The sequence below is a fragment of the Chiloscyllium plagiosum genome, unplaced genomic scaffold (assembly GCF_037043375.1).
Source record: "Chiloscyllium plagiosum isolate Xiang-an unplaced genomic scaffold, Cpla_swu_hap1 HiC_scaffold_31, whole genome shotgun sequence".
Classification (NCBI taxonomy): domain Eukaryota; kingdom Metazoa; phylum Chordata; class Chondrichthyes; order Orectolobiformes; family Hemiscylliidae; genus Chiloscyllium; species Chiloscyllium plagiosum.
Genome location: NW_028270169.1, coordinates 36,579,259 through 36,599,960, shown reverse-complemented (window position 1 = coordinate 36,599,960; position 20,702 = coordinate 36,579,259). Strand labels below are relative to the sequence as shown.

At 40.4% G+C, this 20,702-nt stretch overlaps 1 protein-coding gene across 6 annotated transcripts in view; it reads left to right on the top strand.

The window, feature by feature from the left end:
* Positions 1 to 468: 468 nt before the first annotated feature.
* Positions 469 to 20,702, top strand: part of LOC122564085 (NF2, moesin-ezrin-radixin like (MERLIN) tumor suppressor b) — a 73,181-nt gene continuing 52,947 nt past the window's right edge. Inside the window, exons 1-6 of one of the 6 annotated variants that reach the window (XM_087977420.1) lie at positions 469 to 675; positions 10,427 to 10,482; positions 10,939 to 11,033; positions 12,533 to 12,661; positions 15,061 to 15,186; positions 19,458 to 19,580. In XM_087977420.1, coding sequence (XP_087833546.1) covers positions 12,572 to 12,661; positions 15,061 to 15,186; positions 19,458 to 19,580 — 339 coding nt within the window. In that variant the 5' untranslated portion in view covers positions 469 to 675; positions 10,427 to 10,482; positions 10,939 to 11,033; positions 12,533 to 12,571. Of the gene's footprint in view, positions 676 to 10,426; positions 10,509 to 10,896; positions 11,034 to 12,532; positions 12,662 to 15,060; positions 15,187 to 19,457; positions 19,581 to 20,702 lie in introns of those variants that run through there. The other 5 variants (XM_087977423.1, XM_043718616.2, XM_087977421.1 and 2 more) reach the window with 5 other exon arrangements.

Sequence of the window (20,702 nt, the reverse complement as noted above, 5' to 3'; positions counted from 1 at the left end):
AGGAAGGGAGTTGTTGGAGGAATGAGGAGAGAGAAGCATTACTTGGAGAAGGAAGGAAGGGAGTTGTTGGTGCAATGGGGGAGAGCAGCATTGTTGGGAGAAGGAAGGGAGTTGTTGGAGGAATGAGGAGAGAGCGGCATTGCTTGAAGAAAGAAGGGATGGAATTGTTGTAGGAATGAGGAGAGAGCAGCATTGTTGGGAGAAGGGATGATGTAACGAAAACCAAATGCTGGAAAAACTCAACAAGTCTGGCAGTATATGTGGAGAGAAAGCGGAGTCAAATGAATTTCTCTTTGCAGATGCTGCTCGACCTGCTGGCTAACTCCAGCACTTTCTGTTTGGGATTTCCAGCATCCGCAGTTCCTTTGTTTTAAGAAGTGAGTGTGTCGTGATGCCTGGGTTGCTTCTCTGACCTCCCGCCGAGAGGGTGCGCTCCGCCGCTGTTGGTCGCTCCGCTCTGTGGAGCCGCGGCGCAGGTCAGGCCGGAGTAAGCGGATCCTGGTTGTCACTGGTGGCACCAAGTCCGCGCCGTTGCTCAGTGCCGGTGGCTGGGCCATGTTGGTGTCCCGAGAACGGCCGCGCGGTTACCGTGAGGCCGCTGTTAGATAGTCCGGGCTGACCATCAGCTTCAGACCGCAGTGGCTGTAACTCCAGGCCGGGGCTTGCTCTTTGTGGGTGAGTATTGGCAGTGAGCAGTGGCTGAATCCTGGATGGAGCCAGATCAAAGAAAAATGAACTTATTTAAAGGAGATAATCATTTATTGGGGGATGTTGCGGTAACATTTTCAGTTACAGGGTAGCTGGACAGAAGAGGGTAACTCTACTGTTTAGGCCTTCAGAATTGTTTGATCCTGGTTTAGTTTGTGTCGGTTTGTGAAATCTGCATCATCATCTGTAATTTCTGACGTCGATGTTTGTGGATATTTCTCCAATCAAGATATACAATAACCAGAATGGCCAATGATGCGAATTGGGAAATAATCTTAATAATTTTAGCCATCTCGAACTGTCTTTGAACTTGTCTTAAACATATTGGGGAGCAAAGTTAGTTCTCTCTTCACCAAACACACACGCACACACACACGCAATAAATGATGTACACATTGAAATAAAATTTTCCTTCCATTTTATTTTCAAGTCTAAAGTAGCAGGCGCTTCTACATATGTTTGAAAGGCCATTGTCAGAAAATAAATTCCCAAGTTCTTAACAAAAAGTATCAAGGATTTCATTACTGCCAAAGGGGTGCCATTAAGGAGATTGGCTAACAGACTGAGCCAGGCAGGAGTTCGCAAGAACACAGCATGCCTGGCAGCATCAGGAGGTGGAGAAGTCGATGTTTCGGGTGTACCCTTCTCAGGATTTACATCTGAAACATCGACTTCTCCACCTCCTGATGCTGTCTGGCTTGTTGTGTTCTTCCAGCCTCCTACCTGTCTACTTTGGATGCATAGAATCCCTGCAGTGTGGAAACAGGCCCTTTGGCCCAACAAGTCCACACCGACCCACTCAAGAGTATCCCACCCAAATCCATTCCCCGACTTCATTACTCTACATCTACTCCTAACTAATGGACCTAACCTCCACATTCCTAGACACTATGGGCAATTTAGCATGCCCAATTCACCTAACCTGCAATTTTTAGATTCCAGCATCTGCAGTTTTTTTTTGTCTCTAACAGACTGAGCCACCATAATTTTAGGAGCAGAAGTAGGCCATTTGGTCCATCAAGTCTACCCCATTCAATAAGATCATGATTGATCTGTTAATTCTCAATCTTGGTATCATATTTATTTCTGAGGCACGCTTCTGATTGCATATCTGCAACATAATTCAGCCTGCCTATTTCTACCTTTATTCTGCCTCAGCACATCTGTAAATCCCATACCATGTCTTTGATGCTTTAGATTTGATTTTATCTAATCTAACGCACTGCTGCCCAACCTCAATGTTCTTCCCTTCCTGTAGGTAATCCAAAACTTTGCTTGCCATCTCCTTATTTGCACCAAGTCCTGGTCACCAATGACCACTGTGCTCAATGATATAGATTGACCTAATGCCTTGATGATAAAACTAATCCTTGATTTTAAATTCCACAGCCCCAATAATTTTGCCTCTCCCTGCCTCTAATTTCTTTCACTTGCACAAACTTTTGAGATAATTACCCCTTCCTAATTCTGGCCTCTTGAGCAATCCTGATTTTAACTGTTCTGATGTTCAGCTACCAATGCTCTTAAAATTAGAAGTCCTATATCCTCCCGCCCTCCTACACAAAATGTCTTCTCCCATCTCTCTATTCCTTAACATACTCCTCTTTGATCATGTTTTGACATCATCTTGAGTATTGCCATGTAAGGTTTAGTGTCATTTTTCTTCACAGTATAATACTCCTATGAAGTGCCTAAGTAAGTTTAATTATTTTAAAAGTATTATATAGGTTGTTAACTTATCCATCCAGAAATTCTCGAAGACCTATCTGCCAGTTAGGAACAGAGGATCAGGAGTATGCTATTCAGTCCATCGAAAGCCTGCTTCATCATTCAATTAGATCATGGTTGATCATTACCTCAGGATTATCTTCATATCCATTAATGTCATTAGAATCCAGAAACCTGTTGATTTCTGTCATGAGTATGTTTAATAATTAAGCTTCCACAGCACTCGGGAAGAGGATTGGTAAGATTCACTACCCTCTACGTTAAATTCTTACTCTTCTTAATCTTAAATGGCCAATTTGTTGTTTTGAGGTTATAATCTGTGGTTTTAGACTCACCATTCAAGAGAAGCGTCTTATCTATGCACCCTGTACAAACTTAGAGAAATTTACTGTGCATTTCAGTAAGATCACACACCTCTTATTCTTTTAAATGCGAGGGATTGCAGAAATAGTCTCCTTAGTCACTCATTGGAAAATTCTGCTATCCTAAGGATTAATCTGGGAAGTATATTCCTCTTTGGATAAGGGAACCAAAACTACACAAAGTAATCCAGATGAGGTCTTAGTAAGATTTATACAACTCCAGCAAGACATTTTTACTCTAGTAATCAAGTTCATTGTTATGAAGCTACATGTAATTTGCCTTCTAATGGCTTGCTCGACCTGCACGGTAGCATTTAATAACTCCTGAACAAGGATCCCAGCAATTTCCCGCTAAACCGTGTGGCTGTACGTACTGATTGCAGCATTGACTTCCCGTTCTGTGTGAGGAGCTCAGAGACCTATGCAGACAGTAAGAAAATTAGAGGGAATACTGATACCCAGATACGTACTTGCCAACCTCTCACCATTTTAGAAATATTCTGCCATTATACGCTTATTCACATTATTTTCTATCTGGTATGTCCTAGCCTAATTAGTTGTAATGATCAGTTCTTTGCTAATTTCTTTGCCTTTGTTACTCTATATGTTAGTCCATTCCTTATCTTGACAATTTGTGAATACATTTTTTTCCTGATACAAATTCTACATGTTTTACTTAGTCCCCTTGAACTAGTGTCCCTCATCTAACTTATCCAACTTATTTGAAATAATATTTAAATTTAACTTAATTTGTTTATGTACTTTTATAAGATTAATTCGCAGCATCTGTTAGACTAGTTTCTCCCTAGCCACTCATTCAGTATTCAGATCATGTGAGTTCTCTTTATTGATAAAAAATAGGGAAAGCGCTCAACTGAAGTCATACACTAGCTTCTGACTAATAAATACTATTACATTCATAGATGGAGAAACTCATTCATACTGTTGTTTTTCACAGTAAGATGCATATTCTTACAGTCCTTGAATACAGTGTTATGACTTGATTGGGAATAGTGTTCCAATAATTATATCCCACTGTACCATAATCATCACAAAACATATAAAAATCCCAATGATTTGATTTATTATTGTCACATGCACTGAGAAACAGTGAAAAGTAATGTATTGCATGCTAACCAGATTAATCTCATATTACATCAGGGTAATAGAACAGAATGCAAAATCAGTATTACAGCTACAGAGAAGATGCAGAGAAAGATCTACTGTAATATATGAGAGATCCATTCTTAGGTCTGATAACAGCAAGGAAGAAGCTGTTCATAAATCTGTTGATACATGTTTTCAAACTTTTGTATCTTCTGCCTGATGGAAGAGGGTGGAAAAGAGTATAATTGGTTTCCCGAAGCAGCAAGAAGTATGGATGGAGTCATTGGAAGGAAGGCTGCTTTCCTTGATGGACTGGGCTGTATTCACAAAACTGTAATTTCTTGCTGTCTTGGGCAGAGCGGTTGCTACACCAAGCTGTGATGCATCCAGAAGGATAGTTCCTATGATGCATCTATAAAAAGTCATTGAGGATATGCTGAATTTCCTTAGCCTTCTGAGTATATAGAGACATTGACGTACTTCTTGACTGTAAAGTCAACATGGATGGACAAAGTTAGATAGTTGGTGATGTTTACACCTAGGAGCTTGAAGCACTCGACCACCTCTACTTCAGCACCATTGATATAGACAGGGGCATATCCTCCACTCTCCTACTGAAGTTGATGACCAGCTCCCTTGTTTTTGCTGACATTGAGGGAGAGATTGTTGTCTTTATACCATGCTGCTAAGCTATCTATCTACTTCCTGTAGTCTGTCTCCTTGTTGTAATCCTCTAAATAAATGGCAGTTCCTTGACCAAATGGAAACTCTTAGTGACGAACAGCTTGGTTGGTGTCATCAGAAATTTCGTCAGAGCTGAATTTGGCCACACAGATCTAAATGTACAAGGTGTATGGAAAAGCGCTGAATATGCTTGTGGATCACCAGTTTTGAGGTTTATTGTGGAGGGGTTGTTGTTGCCTTTCCTTCCTGATTGCAGCCTGCGGGTCGGGAAGTTGAGGATCCAGTTGCAGAGAGGGGAACAGAGTCCTAGGTCTTAGAGTTAGGAGATGAGATTTGATGGAATTATGATGTTGAAAGCGAAGCTGAAGTCAATAAACAGGAGGAGAAAGTGAGGACTGCAGATGCTGGAGATCAGAGCTGAAAATGTGTTGCTGGAAAAGCGCAGCAGGTCAGGCAGCATCCAAGAAGCAGGAGAGTCGACGTTTCGGGCATGAGCCCTTCTTCAGGAATTCGTCAATAAACAGGAGTCAGACATAGGTGTCCTTGTTAACCAGATGTTCAGCGGTGAGTGTAGGGCCAAGGGGATAGGACGTGCTGTGAACCTGTTGTGACAATAGATGAATTAGAACAGATCAAGGCAATCTGGAAAGTTGGATTGATGTGTGCCATTACTAACCTCTTGAAGTATTTCATAATGATGGATGTCAGAGTCGCTGAGTAGTAGACGAGACCACCAAAACACAATTTGTCTGAGTGACTGTTACTCGAAATGAAAGTAAACTACTCTAGGTTCCTTCAGTGGCATAAAAAAAACTATTTTCATTGTATCTCACTTGAATTTAGTATGAGTAGTAAGAAAAAATATACACCTTCTAACTCCCAAACAAAAACTGAAAATGTTGGAAAAACTCAGCAAGTCTGCTAGCATCTAGGAGGAGAGAAACATCATTACATTTCAAATCCGTAATGACTTTTCTTCAGAACACACATAGCCATGATTAAGACAGACAAAAGACAAATGGTTTATGATGTAGTCCATGGGTGGGAAAGAATCTTGCGGGGTAAACAAATTTCAAAAGTCTAACCACAAGCTGTAAAGTCCTTTTTCAGTCCTTTTGATTTTTGCAGTGGTGAGCTGCAATTGTTGGTATGGTGACAGTATCCCTGGGATTCCATGATTGATCAGCTGAACTTAGATCTCGTCTTGCAAAATTATTCCTTTTCATCGTTGACATTTTCTATCTTTTTTGGAGAGAGAGAAATGCTGTCTGCAGGCTCTTGATGTTTCACTTTCTGCTGCTCTTGACACAGCTTTTTTAACACTCTTCAACTCAACCAATGAGCTGTTGCCAGGTAGAATTTCTTTAAATTGAAAGATTCTTGATTCTTTGGCTCAATGGTTAGCACTGCTGCCTTAGAGTGCCAGAAAAACGTGTTCGATTCCAGCCTTGGGCGATTTTCTGTGTGGAGTTTGCACGTTCTTCCCATGTCTGTGTGGGTTTCCTCTGGGTGCTTTGGTTTCCCCCTACAATCCAAAGATGTGCAGGTTAAGTGAATTGGCCATGCTGAATTGCCCATAGTGTCCAGGGATGTGTAGGTATGTTAGTTAGGAGTACATGTAGAGTAATAGGTTAGAGAAATGGGTCTGGGTGGGTTACTCTTCGGAGGGTCAGTGTGGACTGGGACCAAATGGTCTGTTTCAGCACTGTGGGGATTATGATTAACTTCTTCATGGAATACTTGATTTTCAAGTTGCAAATCTTTTCTTTTCTAAAAGTTATTAAAGCACTCCAAACCCCACATCTGTTTATTGTCCCAAAAAAATTAAAAAATTATGATATCTCATAACTGAAAAAATACTGACTCTGTAGTCCCCATCCTTTTGCTTATTATAGCCTTCTGATTAACTCAACTGATATCAGAATGCCACTAAACTTGAAAAATCATTTAACCTTTGTTACAAGTACATCATCTGCCTTATGCTCCCTACAACCCTTTTTATGTGGGCCTCAAAATTAAAGTGATGAGATCAAAAGCCTGCACTAACCAAGCTGTTCGTCACTAAGAGTTTCCATTTGGTCAAGGAACTGCCATTTATTTAGAGGATTAATAACTCATGTCAGAATCATGACCTTAATGTTGACTAACCACTTGCTGCCCCCTTTTTCCCCCACTTGTGGGACATGGGTATCACTGGTAGAGCCAGCATTTATTGCCTGCCCTTATTTGCCCTTGAGAAGACTGTGACAAGATGCCTTGTTGAATTGTTGCTGTCCATGTCCTGTAGGTGTACCCATAATGCCGTTAGGAAGGGAATCCCACAATTTGACCCCATGAACATGACGAAGAATGATATATTTCCAAGTCAGGATGGTGAGTGAATTAAAAGAGAACTTGCAGGTGGTGTTTTTCCGATAAAACTGCTGCCCTTCCAGATGGAAGTGGTCATGGGTTTGGAAGGTGCTGTCTAAGGATTTTGGGCGAATTTCTTCATGCATCTTTTAGACAGTGTTGCGCCTGAGCGTTGGTGATGAAGTGGCTGAATGTTTGTGGATGTTGTGCGCATTAAGCTTCTTGAGTGTGGTTGAAACTGCACTCATCCAGGCAAGTGCTGAATCTTGCATCACATTCCTGATTTGTGTCATGTGGACAGGTTTTGGGGTATTAGGAGATGAGCTACTCACTGCAATATTCCGAGAGTCATAGAGTTCTATGGCACGGAGCCCATCCCTTCAGCCTAAAGTGGGGCATGCCGACCAAAATGTCTATCCACCCTAACCCCATTTCCCTGCACTTGGCCCATATCCTTCTAAATCTTTCCTATCCGTGTATTTGTCTAAATACCTTTTTAAATGTTGGTAATGTACTTGCTTTGATTACTTCTGCTGGCAGCTCATTCCATATGTGTACCATCCTTGTAAAAAAGTTGCCCTTCACATTCCCTTTTATTCTTTCCCCTCGAACCTTAAACTGATACCCTCTAGACAATAGGTGCAGGAGGAGGTGCACCACCATTCAATATAATCATGGCTGATCATCCTTAATCAGTATCCTGCCTTATCTCCATAACCTTTGATTCCACTATCCTTGAGAGCTCTATCCAACTCTTTGTTAAATGAATCCAGAGACTGGGCCTCCACTGCCCTCTGGGGCAGAGCATTCTACACAGCCACCACTCTCTGGGTGAAGAAGTTTCTCCTCATCTCTGTCCTAAATGGTCTACCCCGTATTTTTAAGCTGTGTCCTCTGGTTCGGCACTCACCCATCAGCAGAAACATGTTTCCTACCTCCAGAGTGTCCAATACTTTAATAATCTTATATGTCTCAATCAGATCCCCTCTCAGTCTTCTAAACTCAAGGGTATACAAGCCCAGTCGCTCCAGTCTTTCAGCGTAAGGTAGTCCTGCCATTCCAGGAATTGACCTTGTGAACCTACGCTGCACTCCCTCAATAGCCAGAATGTCTTTCCTCAAATTTGGAGACCAGAACTGCACACAATAGTTCTTGATTCCCCAACCCTGGGAAAAAGACTGAGTGTATTCACCCTATCCTTGCATCTCATTATCTAATACATTGTATAAGATCCCTGCTCAGCCTCCAGCCCGAAAGAAAACAGTCTTAGCTTGTCCAACTGTTCCTATAACTCAGGCAACATTCTTGGCAACTGAGTCCAGGCAACATTCTTGTAAATTCCTTCTGCACTCTTTCCAGTAATATCCTTCCTATAGCAAGGTGACCAGACTGAACACAGTACTCCAAGTGCAGCCACACCACCATTCTGTACAACTGCAACATAACTTCCCAACTTCTATACTCAGTGTCCTGTCTGATGAAGGCCACTGTGCCAAAAGTCATCTTCACTGCTCTGTCTGCCTGTGACTCCACTTTCAGAGAACCGTGCACCAGAACTTCAAGATCCCTGGGTTCCACTACACTCCTTGAGGCCCTACCATTCACCATGAAACTCCGACCTTGATTTGACTTCCCAAAATGCAAGACCTCACACTTCACAAAATTAAACTCTATTTGCCATTTCTCGACCCACTTCCCCAGCAGATCAAGGTCCTGCTGCAGTTTCTGATAACCTTCCTCACTGTCCGTGATACCATGTATTTGAGTGTCATCTGCAAACTTACTAATCATGCATTGTACGTTCTCATCCAAATCATTGATATAGGTAACAAACAGCAATGGGCCCAGCACTGACTCCTGAGGTACACCACTATTCATAGGCCTCCAGTCTGACAAGCATCCTTCCACTATTAACTTCTGTTTCCTACCATCAAGCCAATTGTGTATCCAATTTGCCAGCTCCCCCTGGATTCCATGCGATTTAACTTCCCAGAGCAGCTTACCATATGGAACCTGGCACGGTGACTCAGTGGTTAGCACTGCTGCCTCACTGCAGCAGGGACCCGGGTTGGATTCCTGCCTTGAACAACTGTCTATGTGGGGCTTGCACATTCTCCCTGTGCCTGCGTGGGTTTCCTCCAGGTGCTCCGGTTTCCTTTCACAATCCAAAGATGTCCAGGTTAGGTGAATTGGCCAAGCTAAATTTCCCATATTGTTCAGGGATGTAGAGATGTATTAGTCAGGGGTAAATGTAGGGTAATAGGATAGGCAGATGGGTCTGGGTGGGTTACTCTTGGGAGGGTTGATGTGGGCTTGTTGGGCCGAGTGGCCTGTTTCCACACTGTAGGGATTCTATGAACTTATCCAAAGACTTTCTGAATTCACGTAGTCTATGTCTACCGCCCTTCCCTCATTAACCTTCCTCGTCACTTCATCAAAGAACTCTAACAAATTTGTGAGGCATGATCTCCCTTGCACAAAGCCATGCTGACTACTCCTAATCAAACCCTGTCTGTCCAAATGCATGTATATCTTTTCCCTCAGAATCTTTTCAAGAAACTTACTTGGCCTCTGACCTGCCGTGGAGCCATTGTATTTATATGGCTCGTCTAGTTTCATTTCATGCTGTTGATTTGAACAGATCAACACCATGCACAGTCAAGCATTGCACTCCTATTCCTGTTGAACAGTTTGTACCAATCCCCTGAAAAAATTGGAATTGTATACAATGACCCTCCTTGTTGCATGCCTCAAACATCCTTTCTATATGCCAAACCTAACTTGCAGAGTTGTATGTATTGAAACATTTTATATGTAATGTTTTCTACTGATGAATTAATTGATGAAACTCTGGAGATGCACACGCTAATTATTGTTGTACAAAAATTTTGTTAGTCCAGTTAGGAAAATAATATTTTTCTAGCATTCACATTGCATTGATAGCTCACATGGTAACAAACATGTCATTGCTACTCATCAAGACAGATTTAAGAACTTTTTTGTAGCACTTGTATAACTCACCAGGATATCCAATTGAACTTCATGTTTAACAGATAACTTTTTTGTGCAGAACCCATTATAGGGGCAAATATAGCAGCTAATTCATATTCAGCATTATCCTGCAGATAGAAAATGTAAGGAAAAATAGTTTTTTTAAGGTGATTCAGGGATAAATGTTGTCTTGGGCATCAGGAAAAGTTCTTGTACTCTAAATTTTATATTCATTACACAAATGTTTGGGACCTCAGCCAAAAGACATTTCTGATAATCCTGCTTTCTTATGTCCAATTATGTTGCACTAATGGTTTTGAATCCACAGCACATTGAACTGAGCTGACATTTAGGTTGCTTTCTGGGATTCAGGGCATTGAGTAATGTTAAGCCTTTAGCATGATTCAGACGGCTGTTGCTTCATATTTTTCAGGAGATTGTGGAAGAGATGTCTGTCATGAATCTTCTTTTAATTTTTGCTTTGTTCATCCAAGAACGGTCAAGTTGAACTCTTGGAATGTTAGATTTCAAAACTGCCTCAAGATTTAAGGCGAGCAATAAGATTCTTGTTTTAATGTTCGTAAAGCTGACGTGATTTGTAATTTGTTTAAGTGGAACTAATATTATAACCAATAAAATGCATCCTTTCTTTTTGACCCATCTCATGCAGTCTACTCAGTTGGATTGTAAATCTCTGTGGTTCTGATGCACTTCTTGTATTCTTTGCTTTAAAATAGTAACCCATCGATTAAAAAAATCACTTTTGGATTATTACAAGCATTCCTAACTTCCAGAAAGATCTGAATTGAAATATGCAGAATAGATATACATTAGTCAGTAGTCAATCTACACCGGATGAACATTAAAAGCAATCACCAACCACTGATGCAACAGCCTACTATGTTCCTACATCGAGACTTCCCCTTACATGTTTGTTTTATTATTTTTGTATTTCTTCTTGCAGGATGTTAACCTTTGCTTCATGATATCTATTTCCTCTTGGCAGTAAAAGACTCAAGGTTCAAGTTCCACTCCTGAACCTAAGCTCCTCATTGTTGCATCTGCTTTTGCTATACTGGTGGGAGTCATATGCTGTTACAGGTACTGTCTTCTGGATGTGATGTTAAAACTTTTAACAACTTCTAGTGTGAGACATGGAAAAATATTTAGTGTGTAGATTGACTGCAATCTTATATTACAATTTTGACTATGCCTGAAAGCGCTAATTAGCTTTGAACTGCTTCCAGATGCAGGATGATGTAAGTGTCCTATAAATGTAAGTTCTTTTCTTATCATTGAATTTTTTTTTATTCTGAACACATTAGTCTGACTAACATATCTAAGGTAAACTCAATGCCCTGGTTTTAAGATTGATCAGTGTCACCACAGTATTTTTAAGCATGGTCTATTTTTCTTTATTTCCCAATCTAGTTTACTGAGCTTATCAACTCTAAATTTTCAACTCTAAATGTACATTTGTCACATAAATTACCTGAATTTTCTGCAGGGTTTTTTCGATCTCTTCAGCAGAAGATTATCAGAAACAGTGAATTTGCAGAAATAGCAACAAGAATCTACTTGTTAAGTCATTCAGTGAATTACTAACTCTTGAGCTTCTCCTTAAACTTAGTCAGCCCAGTGATGTGTCTTAATTAACAGCAGCAGAACAACCCATTTGGCTTAACGGATCTGTGCTCAAACTAAGACTTCCCTCAATGCACTTCATCAAATACTATCTGCCTAATTTGAAAAGAAACTTTATTTTCTAATTGCATGTCTGTTGTAGCTTGAAACTAGGAAGTTTAGTTATAATGGAGTGTAGAGTGTGCTGTAAAACTGTTACCTATTGTTACTACAGATCTCTTATTGGAAACAGACAACACAATACAGCAGTAATAGTTGACATGCTGCATGTTCACTCTTGCAATGCCCTCCCTTTTGGTCATTTTGTGTATGTAGTTGTCACTGTTCACATTTACTGGTCTCCAAGTCTCAATAATTCCTACCAGTACCTCAGCTCCCAAATAACTGGGCATTTCTCTATGAGAAGAAAACATATACTCCAGATCAAGTAAATGGAGAGTCTATAGGTGTAGATTTCCTGCAGTAGGTCCTTTAATCTTGCAAGATTTGTTTGAGAGATACTGGGGAAATGTGAATTGAAACAAAAAGGCGGACACTCACGTACCTCCATTTGGTTAGGAAAAGTCTTGTGAAAGGAGACCACTATGGAAATGTGCATTAGGAAGAAAGATCATCTTGTCAGAAATGTCAGGGTCCAAGAAAGACAAGCACAAGGCTGGAAGAACACAGCAAGCCAAGCAGCATCAGATGTTGAAGAAGTCAACATTTTGGGTGTAACCTTTCTTCAGAATTACTTTGGGGTCTTGAAGAAGGGTTACACCTGAAATGTTGACTTCTTCAACATCTGATGCTGCTTGGCTTGCTGTGTTCTTCTAGCCTCCTGCTTGTCTACCTTGGATTCCAGTATCTGCAATTTTTTTTGTCTCTAACCAAGGTTCAAGAAAGGCACATGTTTGTATGATTTGTTCAGTTATGTATTATAATTGTGACATTAATGCTGTGCTTTCAATTATCAGATTTAGTCCTGGAAAACATTGAAAGGAATTGGAAGCAAAATGTCGATCATGGGCTTAAAGAAGAAACAACCCAAAACTTTCAAAGTTAAGGTTATCACCATGGATGCAGAGATGGAATTTAGCTGTGAGGTAGGAGAGAAAGTTTGTTTTTGTCTTGTAGAAAGAAGGAAACTTGAATTTCTGTCAAGTTTTGTTATGTCGGTGGTTTGTCTAAATTCTTTGAAGTGCTACACCGGCAAATCTGATCGTCAGTTTTTGTACAGGTATATGAAGATCCTGTCGAAGTGAACTGGAGCTAAATAGATGTTGTGAGTTGATCAGGATATGATGTAGGGACTGTGTAATGCTATCGGGGAGGCAAAGACATGTTTGGTTGAGGCATCCTGCTGGAGGTGAAGGAAATGGCAAAGGATGATCTTCTGAATGTAGAGACTAGTGAAGTGGGAAATGAGGACAAGGGGATCCTGATCAGGGAAAGAGGGGAAAGGATGAGGGCAAGAGTGAAGGAAGTGCTGGAGAATTATTATTGACTTCCAATTCGAGGCAAGATAGGAAGTAGCAACAATGACTTCATCATTGCACCAGAGAGTGAGCTGTTGTTGGAGTGTGCAAGTAAGATTGGAACAAGAAACATCCCACACACCCCACACAAAGACAGGTATGGCTGACAGACATGTGGGTACACATAATCACATCTTGGTCTTGGAGAAAGTTAAAGGACAAATTGTTTCAAGTCAGAACAGATTCAATCAAGCAAAGGAGAGCAATGAGGGTAAGGACTATTCAATTCTTCTTCCAAGGAAGTAACATAGAGCCTCATATCATCCTAATGTTGGGTGTAGATGTAGATGGATTGCACATCTATGGTGAAGAGAAGGTAGCCAGGGCCAGGAAACTGGAAATTATGGACTGGTGCACAGCTTCAGAAGTATCACAAATATAGGTGTAAAGATGAAAAAAATAGAATCGCAATAGGGAAAAAAAAAATTTGGGTGGGGAAGGAACAGGCTGAAATTATGAATCTAGGCAAAAGGCCTCCTTTCAATGCAGGCCCTTCTTACAGGATGACAAGTTTATTTAGGCAGTTTCTGTTATAAAGATGGATGTAGAAATATAATGTAAGCATAAAATTAAATACAGATCCCGCAGGTGCTCCTTACCTAGTAGTAGGAATGAACAGAGTTTCCATTTTGACATTTTCTGTGGTGGACCTGAAGGAACAACTTCACACAATAAAATTCATTTGAATCTTTTCAGTTTTTTGGACAGTCTCTGGACTATAATGGTTCTGTTTAAACAGTTGCAGTACAGGGCAATGATTCTAGAGTCTGTTGTGTCTGTACCAGTCATCATGCATCAATGTAGTTTTATCCAATTTCCCACCAGTTGACCCACTGTCTTTTATGCAACAATGTTAAACTAAATACTTCTTAAATGTGGTAATGGTTCCTGCCTGTACCACCCTTTCAGGCAGAGTTTCAGATACCCACCATACCCAGGTGAAAACATTTTTCTTAAATTCTCCAAAAACCCCCTTGCCCCTTAAATCTATTCATCTGGTTGTTGATATCAGTGACCAAGGGGGAAATCTTTTTCCAATCCAATCTATTTATATCCTTCGTAATTTTCTAGATTTCAGTATGCGTTCCCCTCAGCCTTGTGTGCTCCTAGAAAGGCAACCCTAGCCTATGTAGTCTCTTTTCATAGCTGAAATGCTTGAATATCCTTCTAAAATAAAGTATTAATATGATTCTCTCAATCTATGTTCTTTTCCTCCTAGTTATTTTTGAGTTTTCTTTCAAGCAATGCTGTGTTGCCACTGCCTGACTGTTTACAGTATTGTGATGCATCAGTTTGAACTAGCATTGTTGCATAGCTGTGTCAACAGAAGCCCGGTATCATGATCTGAACTGCAGTCACCAGTTTTGACTTTCACCAGAGCTGTCATATTTTTGAAAAAAGCATTTGCAGTAGTAAATGAGTGTGTCTAACAAAGATTTAACAAGTTACTAAATTGTTAGTTATTACCATCACCCAAGCTACATTATCCCGGTCATTTCTGGGAACAATGTGATTCACATTGTAAAATTGTTTCACACTGCTGACAGCTTTGTTAATGATTAGGGCCTTCAAGCAGTGTGGTGACAACTGATCTTATCTTTATCAAACTTATCAAAATTATTCTTTCTGGGAGAGAAATTGATTGCTGTTAATCACTGTTGTTTGCTCTTAAGTGAATATCTCGATTTGGTAATGAATGGGGCATCTATTCAATTATTGGGTGGTAAGGTTAGCTTCTCCTGCTCTCACATGATCTTTTGCACTTAGGGACACTGAGGCTATTTGAGACATTTTAATGTTTGTGTGATGTGAAATCAACAATGTTAATTCTCAACGAGGATTGAATAAGGAACCTTCCCAGTTAAAGTCCTGATCCACAGTGGTCAGTACTCTCTGCTACTGATCAATTACAGTGACATCCAAAACTAGTTGTTCAGACTAAGAAATAAATGTTTTATGTTTTTTAGGTGAAATGGAAAGGAAAGGATTTATTTGACTTGGTGTGTCGAACAATTGGATTGCGTGAAACCTGGTTCTTCGGCCTGCGATATATTGTAAAAGATACATACGCATGGCTAAAAATGGAGAAAAGGGTATTTAAAAGCGCTTTTAAGAAGTATTATTTACATAAATCACAAAGCTATTTATCAAATTTGAAAATGTTTCAAGTTGTTAGTGAATGATGTTTCAATGAAATTCTTAGATTTTTAAAAAATGTTTAATGTTGATTTTAAGAAAAAAAATTATTTTCTTGTTTAACAATGTGTTGAGTTCAATGTGAATAGTGTTTTTGTACAGATGAATCGGATACTGTTGAAGCTTTTCCCATTAAGATATTTTGCAAGAATACAAATTCAAGAGAAGCGCAGCAGGTCAGGCAGCATCCCTGGATGCTGCCTGACCTGCTGCGCTTTTCCAGCAACACCCTGGATGCTGCCTGACCTGCTGCGCTTTTCCAGCAACACATTTTCAGCTCTGATCTCCAGCATCTGCAGACCTCACTTTCTCCTACAAATTCAAGAGGAAAACCAACACTCATGTCTTTTTACTTGATAGCAGCTTCCTGTTACTAGAGATCATTACTTGTATTGCTACTGCATATTAACAGCATGAGATGGCTAGTTTCACCTGTTGCTCAACCTTTTGAGATAGCATCTTGCAGGGTAATCTGAGATATACTGTCCACTAATAAGGATGCTACCATCAAGCCAAAAAGAAATTCTATCCGTTATCTAAATGAGTAACGTGGTATATGAAATTCAGAGCAGGTGTGATGTAGGCTGCACTTCGCAAAAACTGGTGGATTGTATCAAACAGCATGATTCTTCAGTTACATCAAGCAAAGTACAAACTGTGTTTAATCAGCTCACACTTGCAAAACGAATAGTGCAGTCACTGACATTAGATGTGATTCTGTAGTTTGACAACATTAGCTAGGTATTCCTGAAAGTGTGAGGAATTACACTGACAATCAGTTTAGGATTGTCCAACGGTCAAGCACTCTGACTTACTTGTATGTACTGGAAACTACGTTTACTAATACATGGGATCTTTCAGACAGAAACTCATACACGCACTGTGCCTCAACAAAATAGGTGCCAGCCATTCACAGTTTCATTTCTTAGGGCAGTGACCTATCCAATTAGAGTTAATCTTCCTAATTTAAACTTTAATAACTCCTGTCAGTTAACTGTCATTAGCTTTCTTTTGCATTCTTCTTGACAACACCTCTACCAAACAGAGCTTACTTGTCTGTTTGATGAGCACTGTTTTCTCATGCAATTTAAATATTAGTTTCCCTTGAATTTGTATTGTTGTGAGACATTCTGATGAGTGCAAGACAGAAGGATTTGAAAAAGTGTTTTTTCAGCAATGCTCCAGTTCTGACTACCAAATTACCATTTAAATAGAATATACTGAAAGCCATCATTCAATCTTAAAATGTTTGATGAAGAGAATAAAATAGTAGCTTAATATTTTATAAACCTCAGAATAGTTGACAACTTTGGACAATGCCAGAAAATGTAACAGAGGGATGGTTAATAAATATGGTCTAAGCAGTAAGTTTGTTGGACTTGAATGCATTCCTCTTTTTTTCATTGCAATATGCATAATAACTTATGTTGTAACGTTATGCCAATAAGCTGTGTGCCTGCCTTTTGGTGTCCATAATGACTTTTGTTACGTGCAATTGGTAAAAGCATTGCAAGTTATTAACGTAAATAATAACTGGGCAGAAAGGTGGCAAATGGAGTTCAATGTAGCTAAGTGTGAGGTGATTCACTTTGGTAAGAGTAACAAAAAGGTGGGGTACTGGGCTAATGGTCGGATACTTGGTAGTGCGGATGAGCAGAGGGATCTTGGTGTCCATGTACACAGATCTTTGAAAGTTGCCACCCAGGTAAATAGTGCGGTGAAGAAGGCATATGGCGTACTGGCTTTTATTGGTAGAGGAATTGAGTTCCGGAGTCCTGAGGTCATGTTGCAGTTGTATAAGACTCTGGTGCGGCCGCATCTGGGGTATTGTGTGCAGTTTTGGTCACCATACTATAGGAAGGATGTGGAGGCACTGGAATGGGTGCAGAGGAGGTTTACCAGGATGTTGCCTGGTATGGTAGGAAGATCGTATGAGGAAAGGCTGAGGCACTTGGGGTTGTTTTCATTGGAGAAAAGAAGATTTAGGGGTGACTTGATAGAGGTGTACAAGATGATTAGGGGTTTAGAAAGGGTTGTCCAAAACAAAAGGTTTCTTTGTTTGAAATGGAAATGCTGCCAAATTCAATATCAGTTCCAGACCCAAGGAAAGAACCTGCTCCAGGTACATATTCTACCGTCACCACTTCACGATCAACAATTTAAATTTTTAAAGTTGTTCACAGATTTTTGGTATCACTGTTTGGGCCAGCATTTCTTGCCTATCTCTAATTGCCATGGAGAAAGTGGTGGTGAGATGTCTTCTTAAACAGCTGCAGTTCTTAGGGTGCTGGAACACTTTAAAAGGGTGTATTGGTGTAAACTGCTAAATTTTGGGTGGGGTAGGAGTCGGTGGGGTCTGTGGAGGAGAGGGAGGCTACAAATTAGAAATAATAATTTTAAAACTGTCAACTAAGAAATATGTAGCTAACTGGGAGCCAGGAAAATTTGAAATTACTAATGTAATTAATTCCTTGCAAATGAAGATAGGAACCCTGGCTTAAAGCTGCATAGGCTTAGGCTCTACTATAGGGGGCAAAATGTTGCATGTACTCTTGTAATGAATACTCAATTGTTAAATTGAATTTTGAGTGGCAGTAAAATGTATAATAGTTACCAGGCTAAAATGTTCTAGGTTTATGCATATGTGATTAGATTACATTACAGTATGGAAACAGGCCCTTCGGCCCAACAAGTCCACACCGACCCGCCGAAGCGCAACCCACTCATACCCCTACATTTACCCCTATACCTAACACTACGGGCAATTTAGCATGGCCAGTTCACCTGACCTGCACATCTTTGGACTGTGGGAGGAAACCGTAGCACCCGAAGGAAACCCACGCAGACGCGGGGAGAACGTGCAAACTCCACACAGTCAGTCGCCTGAGGCGGGAATTGAACCTGGGTCTCTGGCGCTGTAATGTGGAAATACATTAGTTGTGATCATACCATTCTGTGGAAATTGGTGATGGTTTTGTTTGTAAAAGTGTGTCTCAGCCATTTTCCTTAACTCCTCTTAACTTATAAAAACCAAAAGAACTGTGGATGCTGTAAATCAGAAATAAAATTTGTTTCTTGTTAGCCAATGGTCGTGATTTTGTACCAAGTTAGACATTGTTGAAATTAATGTGTTCCTTGTGTGTTATGGCTATAAATTTCATTGAGTTCTGATAATTTTTGAAGATATTGATGAATTCTTCTAATTTTGCTTCAGTATGAATCCAATACCCAATATGTCAACACAAATACAAGAGATGTTGTTAATATATGACTGTATCACCTAATAAATAAGAGAGAAAAATAGGGTACTGGGCTAATGGTCGGATACTTGGTCGTGTGGATGAGCAGAGGGATTTTGGTGTCCATGTACACAGATCTTTGAAAGTTGCCACCCAGGTAAATAGTGCGGTGAAGAAGGCATATGGCGTACTGGCTTTTATTGGTAGAGGAATTGAGTTTTGGAGTCCTGAGGTCATGTTGCAGTTGTATAAGATTCTGGTGCACCTGGAGTATTGTGCGCAGTTTTGGTCACCATACTATAGCAAGGATGTGGAGGCACTGGAACGGGTGCAGAGGTGGTTTACCAGGATGTTGCCTGGTATGGTAGAAAGATCGTATGAGGAAAGGCTGAGGCACTTGGGGTTGTTTTCATTGGAGAAAAGGAGGTTTAGGGGTGACTTGATAGAGGTGTACAAGATGATTAGGGGTTTAGATAGGGTTGACCGTGAGAACCTTTTCCAACGTATGGAGTCAGCTATTATGAGGGGGCATAGCTTTAAATTAAGGGGTGGTAGGTATAGGACAGATGTTAGGGGTAGGTTCTTTACTCAGCGAGTCGTGAGTTCATGGAATGCCCTGCCAGTAGCAGTGGTGGACTCTCCCTCTTTGTGGGCATTTAAGCGGGCATTGGATAGGCATATGGATGATAGTGGGCTAGTGTAGGTTAGGTGGGCTTGGATCGGCGCAACATCAAGGGCCAAAGGGCCTGTACTGCGCTGTATTCTTCTATGTTCTATGTAGAATGAAAAAATGCTCCATGAATACCATACAGTAGCCCTTGAGACAATCTGTAGTGGAGCCTTTTTTGAGTGGAGGTTTGGAAGTGAATTTTGAGTCCAGCTTTAAGTAAATAACGGGCATTTATTTATTGACGGACTTTTGTACACAGGTATTGGATCAAGAGGTTCCCAAGGAGGATCCAATCACATTTCACTTCTTGGCCAAGTTTTACCCTGAAAAAGTAGAAGAAGAGCTCGTCCAGGAAATCACGCAGCACCTTTTCTTTCTGCAGGTCAGTGTGTGTAAAATCACATGAATGCTTTTCTCTTGGAAGTTTGTTTTGCAAAGAAGTTTACCAGAAATGGTTTGGTTACCTGCAATAATAATGCTCAGTTCTTATCAATGATTTGGACGCTGTATCCATTGATAGTGTTTCTGAGAACTGAACCTTTTCTAAATTCTGTTTGGATTTTACATCCGGTTTTGGGATCAAGCATGTTTTTAGGTCCTTGGGAACAAGAGGTTCAGTATATATACTAGTGAAATGTATTCAGTTTTTCCACTCAGTCAAGGAAGGGCAAATCAAGATCATGAATGTGCATGTGAATGTGCTTCTTTGGTAAAATGTAAATAGACTATTAAACTATTGAAGAACAATCAAACTGTGAGAGACCAGTAGAATGGGAAGGCAGCTGAGATACTGCAGGACATTGACATTGAGATTGCATGAGAAACTGCAATTTTGTTTAAATTGCAGGGAATGTGGCATTCTATATTTTACAAAACTTTTCATGATAGAGGACTTTCTGAAACAGAATCACAAGAGAAGTCATATATAAGAGTTATTAGCTGGGCTGATTTGAGCTCAAACGTATTAAGCTTGAGGTGCAGTTGGAGGTAAAATGTACTGTTCTATAGTAGGAAGTGACTATCCAAAGCAAGGTACTGGGGAACTCAGTAGTTGGAGGAATAGATGAGTAATTTTAGAATTAAACTTTATGTTCTTAGCAATTCGGTTAAACAACGTAGAGTCAGTGAGAAGTATTTGGAGAAGACAAAGATTTAATTGAAAATTAGATTAGATTAGATTAGATTCTCTACAGTGTGGAAATAGGCCCTTCGGCCCACCAAGTTCACAATGACCCTCCGAAGAGTAATCCACCCAGACCCATTTCCCTCTACTAATGCACCTAACACTATGGGGCAATTTAGCATGGTCAATTCACCTGACCTGCACATCTTTGGACTGTGAGAGGAAACTGGAGCACCCAGAGGAAACCCATGCAGACACAGAGAATGTGCAAACTCCACATAGACAGTCGCCCAAGACTGGGATCGAACCTGGGACTCTGGTGCTGTGAGACAGCAGTGCTAACCACTGAGCCACCGTGCTGCCTTGTTCATACTGAAAGCG